The sequence below is a fragment of the Ctenocephalides felis genome, unplaced genomic scaffold (genome assembly GCF_003426905.1).
Source record: "Ctenocephalides felis isolate EL2017-DRISC unplaced genomic scaffold, ASM342690v1 CF-g0.4_SCAFFOLD_01886, whole genome shotgun sequence".
Classification (NCBI taxonomy): Eukaryota; Metazoa; Arthropoda; class Insecta; order Siphonaptera; family Pulicidae; genus Ctenocephalides; species Ctenocephalides felis.
The window spans coordinates 166,504,681-166,517,610 of record NW_020538040.1 but is presented as its reverse complement, the minus strand read 5'-3'; the positions used below and the strand labels follow the sequence as shown (position 1 = coordinate 166,517,610).

At 29.3% G+C, this 12,930-nt stretch overlaps 1 protein-coding gene across 2 annotated transcripts in view; it reads right to left on the bottom strand.

Moving 5' to 3' along the window:
* Window positions 1-1,147: 1,147 nt before the first annotated feature.
* The window catches only part of LOC113378616, a 284,628-nt gene continuing 272,845 nt past the window's right edge, over window positions 1,148-12,930 (bottom strand). For both annotated transcript variants that reach the window (XM_026619163.1, XM_026619162.1), the window contains exons 2-3: window positions 10,515-10,722; window positions 1,148-1,285 (exon numbers count right to left, since the gene is read on the bottom strand). In XM_026619163.1, the coding sequence (XP_026474948.1) occupies window positions 1,194-1,285; window positions 10,515-10,704 (282 nt within the window). In that variant the 5' untranslated portion in view covers window positions 10,705-10,722 and the 3' untranslated portion in view covers window positions 1,148-1,193. The remainder of the gene's footprint in view (window positions 1,286-10,514; window positions 10,723-12,930) is intronic.

Genomic DNA, 12,930 nt, shown 5'->3' with positions numbered 1-12,930 from the left:
AACGGATGACCTGGCTTGGCCAAAAACTAATCAGCAGGTCTCCTCATAAGAAATCAAATGTTTCCTGAATCATTCAAATCGGTTAATCCATGCTCTCGAAATCGTATACAACAAATTTGTATTCGCTCGTACGCACGTACACACACATACATCTATTTTTTTATAAGGTATGCCAAAATGTTCAGGAGGTCTTGAAACGTAAATATATATTAAAATTCACACTCCTATGCATGTTTGCATTATTGCTGATCGCCGAGTAAATAGTATCTGTAAGTAAAATAACAAAAACAATTATAAATAAAACAAATGCAATTATTATATATACATTTTATTGAACATTCATACAGAAGATATTGCTTGCATAACAATAATAAAGGGCCCGTAAAGTATTACAGCAATACTCACACAAACCTTGATTTTAACTCCACTGGTTAAATATATGTATTTACCACAGATCAATCAAATTTAATTCTAAACCTATTAAACATATCAAATGGTCAAGTATAATATTAATCACATTGTCCATCAAATAAACAACTTGAAAAAATAGATTATATAAATTTTTTTGAGCAAAAAAAATCCAAAGTTGTGTGAAAAATGCTAAATTCGAAAATTAATGACTTAAGTAACAAAAATTGTATATCTACTTATTCTACTGACTGCTTTTACATAAATATTGTTGAAATCTAAATAAAAATATACATGTAATAATTAAGGTATTAGCTAAGACTATAAATTTTAAATTCTATATAATAATCTTATTTTAATGTATCAATTACCAATTTAATTGAATGTTTGATTTTTATTATTTTAATTTTATTTCTAGATAAATGTTATATATTGACACAGTTCGCTTTGGTATTTATTATATAAATATTAACTGTATATAATATACATTCATCTATTACAATCAACAGTTACTTTATTTTATGAATAAATATTTTACGATCAGGGCGATGAATTTGAATGATCATTGAGTTTCACCACATCTGTAGATTACAAATTAGCATGACACAAATAAATTTAGTATCAGATTAAATTCAGATTCGTGTAAAAATTAAGAGAAATATTTGACAATTGATAAGGTTCTATAAGTCTGTGTGTGATAGTGAAAAATAACATTATAAAATGCCTTAGTGCTCTGGAATAATTCTAGATAGGACTGTCCGAAACAAAAAACTTGTTTAATGGAACTATCTGTTAATAGTGAAAAACATGAGAAGCGCTGTTATAAGTTGTATTATTATTTTCTTCTGCAATATGTGCTTGTCCGCTGCAGATGTTACTGGAAAGAAAATATTTTAAATGAGTAACTTTTAATGAAGCTTTAGTTTCTCTAAATGTATGATATTAAATTTTATAACATGTACACTCGAGTTTGTTTTTGTGCGATATAGTAATTCCAATTATATCGGAAAATAAATAGTTTTGTGAGCGTCAGCAATTTTTCGCTGTTTTTGAACCAGCGTATAATAAAAATTTGACAAGCTCTGAAACTTTTAATGATGTTAAATTAGTCGTGGTTGACTAAGTAGTGATTATTGTAGGACTTGCTTTTAAATCAGCATGATAGTAGTGTGACCATAATTTTTTATTTCAAAACTGGGTAACTAATAGTTATGCTAATCCGACAATTTAGTTTTAGCTAAATAATCTATATGATTAATATAACAAATATTGTTCAAGAAGGTATTCTGGTCTAGATTAATAAAAAAAGATTTAGATTTTTTGTATATTTTCTTAGATTAACTTAGTGGTTTCCAACCTTTTTACGCACCGCGCCCTCCCGCTCTAATAAAAATAATTTTTGCAAACCCTTAATTTTTTCAACAATCTTATTTCATAAATACTCAACTGATATTATCAGATGACAAATTAATATGCAATATTATGTATAAATATGCATAAGAATTTTTTATTTTTTTGTTAATTTTTTTTAATATTTTTTCAAAATTGTTGGTTTATTTTTGAAAATAGTATTTTGGAAAGTGCCGTACAAGCCTCCCTCCCCTATAACAGCCAGGCGCCCCCCGAAAGGGCGCGTCCCACAGGTTGGAAATCGCAAGAATAACTGTTCAAGAATATTGGTACAGAAGGATTTTTCAAATTAAAATTATTTTTAGAGATTGACCACGATAATCCTCTGTTTCTTTCCTCTGCAAAACTTCAAACGCGTTTTACTCGAAATTGTCTTTTTCGATACGATACTCAGGAATGTCATAAAATATGCTCACCCCCAAAATCCGACTTTTAGTATTTTTAAAATATTCCAGAAACTCAAAAAAAAATGTGAAAAATAATTTCATTCTAGACAATTGCTATTTTGCAAATATTGTTAACTTGCCCGTAATTCTTACTATTGCGGCATTATTCTAGTAATAATATACATTTTTTTCTTCAGATTATTTGGAGGTCTGATATCATGGGTATGTTTAGGTGCCAACATTTTGAGACCACCCACGTAACCACCTTCTAGAATTAAAACTTAATGACTTTTTTATTTTTATTTATCTTTTCAGAATTTCCAAAATAGTTAATAAATTGTAAGAAAAAATATAGTAATAATGTTGTTTCTCTTTTTTCCAGCTTTTCAAAAATCGCATAAAATTCATGCCTCTAGACCAAAATACTCACTTAAGGAAACTATAAAAATCAATTAATTAATTTATTTTTTAAATCAGAAGTACAATATAATCGTTTTAATCTACGTTTTTTTCCAAATTCTAAGACTTGTAATTAAAATTTAATTTTAAGCCTTCTGTACAAAATGCTTCATAATTAATTAACCTTATTAAATTGTATCGATTTTAGAATGTCTATTTCAAGACGAGTCTTACCACTTGTCTCAAGGATTTGTGCCAGACAGTTTGTTTTCGAATTTTCTGACAAAAAAGAGTAAATTTTCATAACAGTAAAAATATAAAGTGAGTGTTGGCTACTTTTAATCACTTTTGGATTTTTGGTATTGAAAGTTTTCTTTTTCGTTTTCGTTTTATAATTCAATATAAGTACACTCGTCGGTTGTTATAAATATAAGCAAATATACAATTTTAACCTATGTTTTTCAAAAAAAAAAAAATCAGGACAATTCGAGTCAATAAACCTGAATCCGGGTTAAAAAACACTAAATGAGAAAAACACTAAAACTCGGTCAATAAAAAGATCCGGGTCGTGATCTGGAATTCCGGGAATTATAGTCAGCTTAAATTAATGAGATTAAATCATCTGAATGAAATTAAATAAATGACGTATTTCAAAAAATTGTTTCACACTATTATTATCACACATATATCGCATTTAGCAAAAAAAAAACTAGTTCGATTGTACATGTTATATCACTAATTATATTCGGTTGATTGGAAAGTAATAGCATTTTAATAAAATGGATAAATAACGATTAAAGTAATAATCTAAAAATTGTAATTTTTTTTTGATCTGACGTATTACCTGACAAAAAAAAACATCAAAATATAGCAAACCGTTCCTGGTTTATTGCCAACATATTTTATTCATATAGATCTGTAATTTATTTTTCTTAAACAATGTTTGTTCAGTAAAATCTCTATTCAGTAAAAATAAGATAATACGAAAATTCTTATCGGTGTCCGCATTTAAGAGAACGTTATTATACAAATATCTTGTAATATTATTTTTAAAATATGTAATGATTATAAAGCGCCAAGAAGAAAAAAATATTTTTTTATCAGAAATTACTTTCCATACAACCTGATACAAGATTTTGTTGTTATAAATATAGATTCAGCTTATACAGATTTTACATTATTTTTTAAATTTTATAATATGGTGCATCAACAACCATGCAAAATAGTAAAATAAATAAAAAAATACTTAGGTACTTACCTTTCGATATATAGAGCACAAGCCATGCAAAAGCACTAAATAAAACTTATAACACCGAACGTAAACTGATGATTATATCAAACTACTGAATATAAAAGCAAATAATGAAAAGCATCTAGATTCATTCGCAAATACAAATAATTCTTCTAGCATTCACGAGCACTCTCAAGATACATATACAAATAACTTTGCACAGGGGCTATAAATCTTGATGAAATGAAAAAGCGATTCTTTACTTGGGTTGCGACGCGACAATAAATGCTGAAATAAATAAATAAAAAAGACGTAACAACGTATTGCTCGGGATCTTTTATATGCAGATTTCTTGACAGAACATATAAAAAACTATAATAAAAAAGTAAATATCGACAAAACGCAAAAATCGAAAAATCGCACGACCCGTTCGATTTACCAGAAGGAAACGTTCGACACCACCCGACTGCAATTGGATCAACAAAACCAAGAAAGGACAATGAATAATAAGTGAATTTATTATATAAAATTGACTGCAATTGGATCAACATATCTAAGAAATGACAAATAATTAAAGTAAATTTGTGATATTAAATTTGTCAATATCAACCGATTAATTATAATTGTGATTGACGAAGATACTCATCATGGATAAGTGGCAGCATTTTGTGTATTGACTGCAATTGGATCACCATGTTCAAGATGGTGATAAATAATAAAAGTGAATTTATCAAATAAATTTGTCAATATCAACCAGATTATTGTGATTGACAAATATACTCGTCATGGAGAAGTAGTAGAATTTTGTGCATTGACTACAATTGAATCAATAAATCCAAGAAAAAACAATGAATAATAAAATTGAATTTATCATAAAATTTGTCAATATCAACCAGTTATTGGTGGTTGACTAATATACTCGTCATGGAGAAGTGACAGAAGTTTGTATATTAACAGCCATTTGACCAACAAATCGAAGAAACGACAATAAATAATAATAGTGAATCTAGTCAATAGTATGGAGAAGTGTCAAAATTTGGTGTATTGATTGCAATTAGATCATCATATCCAAGAAAGGAAAATAAACAATAAAAGTAAATTAATTTATGATATTAAATTTGTCAATATGAACAAATTAATAGTGATAGGCTTGTCATGGAGAAGTGGCAGATTTTGGTGTATTAACAGCAATTGGATCACCATGTCCAAGAAAGGGCAATAAATAATAAAAGTGAATTTATTATATAAAATTTGTCAATATCAACCAGTTATTTGTGATTTCTCGTCATGGAGAAATGGCCGAATTTTGTGTTTTGATTGCAATTGGATCTCCACATCCAAAAAACGATAATAAAAGTAAATTTATCACATAAAATTTGTCAATATCAACCAATTTATTGTGAATGACAACCATACTCGTCATGGGTAAGTGGCAGCATTTTGTGTATTGACTGCAACTGGATGTCCATATCCAAAAAAGAATAAATTATAAAAGTGAATTCATCATATGAAATTTGTCAATATGAACTAGTTGATTAAAATTGACCAATAGACTCGTCATTGAAAAGTGGCAGATGTGTATTGATGAGCATACTCGTGGCGTATATAAAACTGTGATCATTACTACTTCAATTGCAATTTTGAAGAATAAGATGGCTATATAAAAATAAGTAGTTGTAAGAGGCATTTTATCTTGAAGCAAGTTGCATGAGCTTCCCAAAATGTGGGAGCAAGACACAAACAAGAATTAATTTCAAAAATTAAACGTTTGCTTTTTACGAAAAATTAATCAATGCAATTTCCAATTGATATCTTTTAAAACAACTCATATTACATGCAATTTTATTAATTTGATTTAATTTATTTAACATATTTCATCCTAATTCTAAAAATTTATATTAATTAAGATTGCACAGTAATTAGTACAAAACACGGAATATATGTATAAGGTGTATGTACTAAGAGTTCTAATCCAAATTTTAGTGATTTTTTTAATATTTAAACTATTTTTTGTAAACCTATAATATTTTAGGATGTTTGTACCATTCTCAATACAAATACCATTTTGTGGTCAAAAATGATCATTGGACATATGCACATCAAAGTAACGGATAGGTTATAAAGATTTTTAAAATGAGTACAAATTTTGTTTTTATTCTTTTGAGACAACAAATATCCTAAATATGGATCAATTGAACTGAATAATTTAAAAAAAACATTTGCTTCGTGCTGACCGCTAGACGTACTGGTTAGATTTTGCAAACGGCAGGTCTATCCATTTCGGTCATACGGTGCAGAAGGTACAAAAAATCATGCAGTTTTTGCGAAAACGGATCATATGATTAGAATGATACAAAAGAACATCGATTTTGAAAAAAATTCTAAACTTTTGCTTCTAGTTTTAACAGCAAACATAATTACGTATTCTATGAGCTGTATTTGCTATCGTACATCCTAAACTTGATGTATCTTCGAATTGTATTTGAACTTGAAATTAGTGAGAAAAAAAGAAAATATTTACCCGAACTATTCATTACTAAGCTAAGTCTAAAGGGCTTGTTTTGAGTTGTCTAGTAATGTTTGTGGATTGCAATGACAAAATATCTAACACAAGAGTCTGACAGACTGGCAGACAAAAAAAACACTAAGATTTTGAATTAAAACAAAGATTCATTATTATGTTCATTATTACAATAAAAAAATCTCTGAATTTTATTTAGGAAAATATTACCACTAACATCACTACAAAAGCACCCAAATTAAGTGTATTCACTAAAGCTGGTCCACATGTAAAGCCACATGATCCATAACAATAATCAGTAAGTTCAAAGCACAAGTGATTTTCCCGTGTTCTGTGTGCGATTTAGATACATGTGCCACAAATTATAATACAATGAATGCACATATATGTATTACCGGGTATAGATAACTGATTATATTATTGAACTGTTTTGTTTCGTATTGAGCATTCAAATTATGTAAAACATAGCAATCGCAAACCAACAATAATTACTAATATACGCGCTCACATATATCTACATATCAATATCCATGTAACTAAAATTATTTCTAGGTAAAATTCATATTTTCCATATAAATTTCAAGACAGTTGCTATGTAATAAATTCTATCTAATTAAATAATAGTAATACTAATAAAAATATTAATCGATTTTGTATTTTGATAATATAATTATTGAGATAATTATTAAGCATTCTATTAAGTAATTATCGATGTACTTGTATTATGAAACATATGAATATTTATAAACCACTTAACCTCTAATTAAATCCTATTCATCATGGAATCAAGAATAATTCTGCAGCAAAATATTTATTTAATTGTTGATTTTGAAACTCAAATTATTATCTTGATTCCATGAATAAATATTATAAAACAGCCCACATGGATTTCATTAGAGGTTAAGTGGTTTATAAATATTCCTATGTATCATAATACTTGAGTTTACGACAGATGACGCAAGAATTTACTTAATGACGTATGTTAATAATAAAAATAACAAACTTTCAATTGGCGTGCGCTCTATCTAAATGTTTACATTAAGAGCTAATACTATTAGAGATTCATTTTCAACTTCCCGTAGAGTAATTTATAGTAATCGTCAAAAAATCTAAAATGAAAATTTCTATACGAATATCTCGTATATCTTAACGTTTCAAAGATTTCTGAATATTTTGGCATACCTTAGAAAAAATGGATGTATGTGTGTGTGTGTGTGCGAATACAAGTTTTCGTCGACGATTTCGGGAACACCGATCAACCGATTTGAATAATTCAAGAAACATTCGATTCGTATTGCTAAGGAGACGTGCTGATTAGTTTTTGGTGGAGGTAGGTCTAGCCGTTCCAAAGATACGGGGCAAAAAGTGCCAAAAATGCTAACTTAGTTTTTAAGAGAACGGAGTATCCGATTTTAATAATTCAAAAAACATTTTACTTGTATTGAGAAGATAAAGAATTGGTTTTCATGAAGGCAGGTCTATCGGTTTCGGAGATCCAATAAAAAAAAATGCCATTTGGCGGTCAAAAATGATCATTAGACATATGCACACCAAATTATCAGATATTTTATAGAGATTTTAACAATAAGTATGAATTTTGAGTACATTCCTATGGGTTCCGTACCAATGTTTACGCGTTAGACGGCGACGCGGCGCTTATGCGCTTTGATATTTCGTCTTTGTGCAGTTAAAGCAGTACGATTGCTTTGAAAAACAGTTCAGAATTTTCAAAATATGTCAAAATAAAGAAAACATATTTCAAAAAAAAAAAATAATAAATAAAAAAAAAGTAAATTTTTGTCAAATTTATAGTTTCTCAAAAATCTAATTTTTTCGAAGTAAAATTTTTTCAAAAATGTTAATGGCTTTTAAAAAAATAATAATTTTTGGTACCGGAAGTTCCAGCAATTTGCCTTAAAACACGATGCCATGCTTCCCACTAGTTCATTAATTTGGAAGCATTGGCGCCCTTGGAAGCAAAGAAATTCGAAAATGTCCTTGCTAAGAACCACATTAATAAACATATATAATCATTCAAAAAGTGCTTTACAACACAACTAATCAGCTAAATACAAGAAAAGCAAATCAATAACACAAAATAGCATAAAACCACATTTCGCTACTTTGCATCATACACTACATCTAAAAATCTAACACAACATCGTGGCAGAAGTAATAAATCGATGACTTACCTCGTGCTGGTACAGCCCACATGGATTTCATTAGAGGTTAAGTGGTTTATAAATATTCCTATGTATCATAATACTTGAGTTCACGACAGATGGCGTAAGAATTTACTTAATGACGTATGTTAATAACAAATATAAGAAACTTTCAATTGGGGTGCGCTCTATCTAAATGTTTACATTAAGACCTAATACTATTAGAGATTCATTTTTCATTCATTTGGAAGCATTGGCGCCCTTGGAAGCAAAAAAATTCGAAAATGTCCTTGTTCAGGACCATGCTAATAAACATATATAATCGATAAGTGCTTTACAACACTGCTAATCAGCTATACAAAAAAAGCAAATCCAATCACGCATAAAAGCATAAAACCACGTTTCATTACTTTGCATCATACACTACATCTAAAAATCTAAAACAACATCGTGGCAGAAGTAATAAATCGATGACTTACCTCGTGCTGGTACAGCCCACATGGATTTCATTAGAGGTTAAGTGGTTTATAAATATTTTTATGTGTCATAATAATTGAGTTCACGACAGATGGCGTAAAAATTTACTTAATGACGTATGTTAATAACAAATATAAGAAACTTTCAATTAGCGTGCGCTCTATCTAAATGTTTACATTAAGACCTAATACTATTAGAGATTCATTTTTCATTCATTTGAAAGCATTGGCGCCCTTGAAAGCAAAGAAATTCGAAAATGTCCTCGTTAAAAACTACCATAATAAACATATATAATCATTCGAAAAGTGCTTTACAACACTGCTAATCAGCTATACAAGAAAAGCAAATCAATCACGCATAATAGCATAAAACCACGTTTCGTTACTTTGCATTAGGGAATGCAATACCGATAAAAAATTTCAATACCGGTATTTCGGTAATTTTTTATTTTAAAACCGGAATACCGGTAAATTACCGGTATTTTTATTATCTTAAACGTAAACAAAATTGGAAGTTACTAGTACAGATATAAAAAAATTTATATACAACTACAACTATATTCAACTAAACAATAAAAACAATAAAATAAATCAATAAGTTTATTTTTTTAAATAATAATTTAACAAAATTATATTCAATTTAATTAATTCATTATCACTATCCAATATATTGAGTATTTTTCACCAATAACAAACTTATGAGTAAGAAAGACTAAAAAAAAATATCATATTACATTGTTATAATAAACTGTAATGTCTGTATCCGATGTGTTAAATTAGCATAATCTCCAATATTTCAAAAAAATAATTTTTTACACTAATTTAAGATTGGATACTTTGTCAAGATAAATAAGTTACTATAATTGTTGAATATTGTTATTTAAAACAATGTGATGCTTCTATAGTATTTTCAAACTTCGTATCGTTTTCGAAAAACAATATTTTATAATTGTAATAAGAGACAAAAATATTTAGTAATTATCATAATTATTATGTATAGAGATAGAAAAAATAAAGTTTACGCAGAGGCAATCTGTATGATATAAAATATTTTGTCGCAAATATCACTTAAAAACCGTTACATTTTTACATAAGATGAAACAAACATCATTATCTATCAGTCCAATTTTATTTATTGTAACACCATATGAAGCCCTTAGTAAAGCAATAAATATTCAGTTTAATGACGAGTTGAGATAATATTTGAAATTTGTTTATCCTATAGAATCACTTGAAGATATAGCTGTTTATGCGATGATGGAATTTAAAGATAAATTTGTTCCGAGAAATTCAAACTTTAGTGTATTATGTATCGAATATCGCTTATGTAAAGATACCAAAAATACCGGTATTTTTGGGATAAATACCGATAAAAATACCGCCAAAAAATCGGGCGGTTTACCGTTAATTCGGTATATCGGCATACCGGTATTGCATTTCCTACTTTGCATCATACACTACATCTAAAAATCTAAAAATCTAAAACAACATCGTGGCAGAAGTAATAAATCGATGACTTACCTCTAGCTGGTATGGGGTCCCTAGCCGGGAAACCGATTGACACTTCCGCGCTCTGCATGTACAGAGCGGCTACGTGAGACGTGCAGCGCAAGATGAGAACTCCCGGCCCCGCGGTGAAATGCGACGGCAGAACTTGAAGTTCCAGATACAGCGAACCGGACTCGAGACCGTCGCCCGCGTCATGGTGCATCGTGTCGCCCGTGCTGACCTGGAACAGAATTCACACATTGTCATTGTTTGTACTTCTGATATAGCGAAGACGTTGGCTGTGAGTCGTGACAGGGTAATGGATATTTTTAACTTCCCGTAGGGTAAGTTATAGTAATCGCAAAAAAATCGAAAATGAAAATTTTTATATATCTTTACGTTTCAGAGGTTTCTGAACATTTTGGCATACCTTAGAAAAAATGGATGTATGTGTGTGTGTGTGTGTGTGTGTGTGTGTATGTATGTATGTATGTATGTATGTATGTATGTATGTATGTATGTATGTATGTATGTGTGTGTATGTATGTGCGGATACAAATTTTCGTCGACGATTTCGGGAACACGGATCAACCGATTTGAATAATTCAAAAAACATTCGATTCGTATTGATAAGGAGACGTGCTGATTAGTTTTTGGTGAAGGCAGGTCCAGCGGTTCCGAAGATACGGGGCAAAAAGTGCCAAAAACAGTACCTCCGTTTTTAAGAGAACGGAGCGTCCGATTTGAATAATTCAAAAAACATTTTACTTGTATTGACAAGATGTAGAAGTGATCAAATTTTCATAAAGGCAGGCCTAGCGGTTTCGGAGATCTAATGAAAAAAGTAAAAAAAAATGCCATTCGGCGGTTAAAAATGATCATTAGACATATGCACATCAAATTGTCAGATTTTTTATAGATATTTTAACAATAAGTATAATTTTTTTTTACATTTCTATGGGTTCCGTACCAATGCTTATGCGTTAGACGGCGGCGCGGCACCTGCGAGCTTTGACATTTCGTCTCCATGCAGTTCAAGCAGTGCGATTGCTTTGAAAAAAAGTTCAGAATTTTCAAAATATGTCAAAATGAAGAAAACATTTTTTTTTCAAAAAAATTTTTGTTTTCAAAAAAAAAAAAATTCTCAAAAAAAAATTTTTTTTTCAAATAAAAAATTTTTTTTTTCAAAAAAACGGTATTTTTTTGTCAAATTTATAGTTTCTCAAAAATCTATTTTTTTCGAAGTAAAATTTTTTCAAAAATGTTAATCGTTTTTAAAAAAATAATAATTTTTGGTACGGGAAGTTCCAGCAATTTGCCTTAAGGCACGATGCCCTAATTGCCTTAAGACAGAATTCCACTTACAGCTAGTTACATTTGTATTCGTAGTAAAGATTACTTTATTATATATACGAATTAATTTACAACAAATTTACTGGATGTAAAACAAGGTGTAAGTGACCTTGATGCAAGTTGCATTTAGAGGATAATCTAGTGTTATAAATATTATAAAACAGCCCACATGGATTTTATTAGAGGTTAAGTGGTCTATAAATATTCTTACGTGTCATAATGAGTTCACGACAGATGGCGCAAGAATTTACTTAATGACGTATGTTAATAACAAATATAAGAAACTTTCAATTGGCGTGCGCTCTATCTAAATGTTTACATTAAGACCTAATACTATTAGAGATTCATTTTTCATTCATTTGACAGCATTGGCGCCCTTAGTAGCAAAGAAATTCGAAAATGTCCTTCTTAAGAACCACTCTAATAAACATATATAATCATTCGAAAAGTGCTTTACAACACTGCTAATCAGCTATACAAGAAAAGCAAATCAATCACACATAATAGCATAAATTAAAAAAAAAGTTTTTTTAAAGTAAAACTTCTTTAAGCGCGACTAGGGTGTAAATCCATACAAATGCAACAGAAGTACATTACGGCAGAGTCGAGTGTCAATGATTCGTCATTTGCTCTCGATGATATCATTTCTATATGAGTCGATTGTGATTAGTCGTCGTGTATGTTAATAGAGATCTATCGTTGTATGCGTACCGGCATCAAGGTTGTACGCGTACCGATATCAACAAGGAAATCGGCATAGATAAATAAACATTTTAAAGATACATCGTAGTACAAATCTTGATTTAATGAAAAATGCCTGAATCAAAAGAATATTTTACCTTGTTCCTTAAAAATAAGAAAGCAAATTAAACATTTGTGCCGTGTACTAGACTTAAATTCATTGATTAGAAATTATTTCTATATTATACGCAGTTTTTATAAATCTTTGAGGTTATTAAAATGGAAAATATTTTTTAGGCAAGACAGATATTACAGCTGTTCAAAGAATGAGATTATATCGCCAGCGAAAAAGTAAAAAATACAAGCAGTAAATGAATGTATGTTAATTTTAATTGCATGAAGTTTTTCAAATACA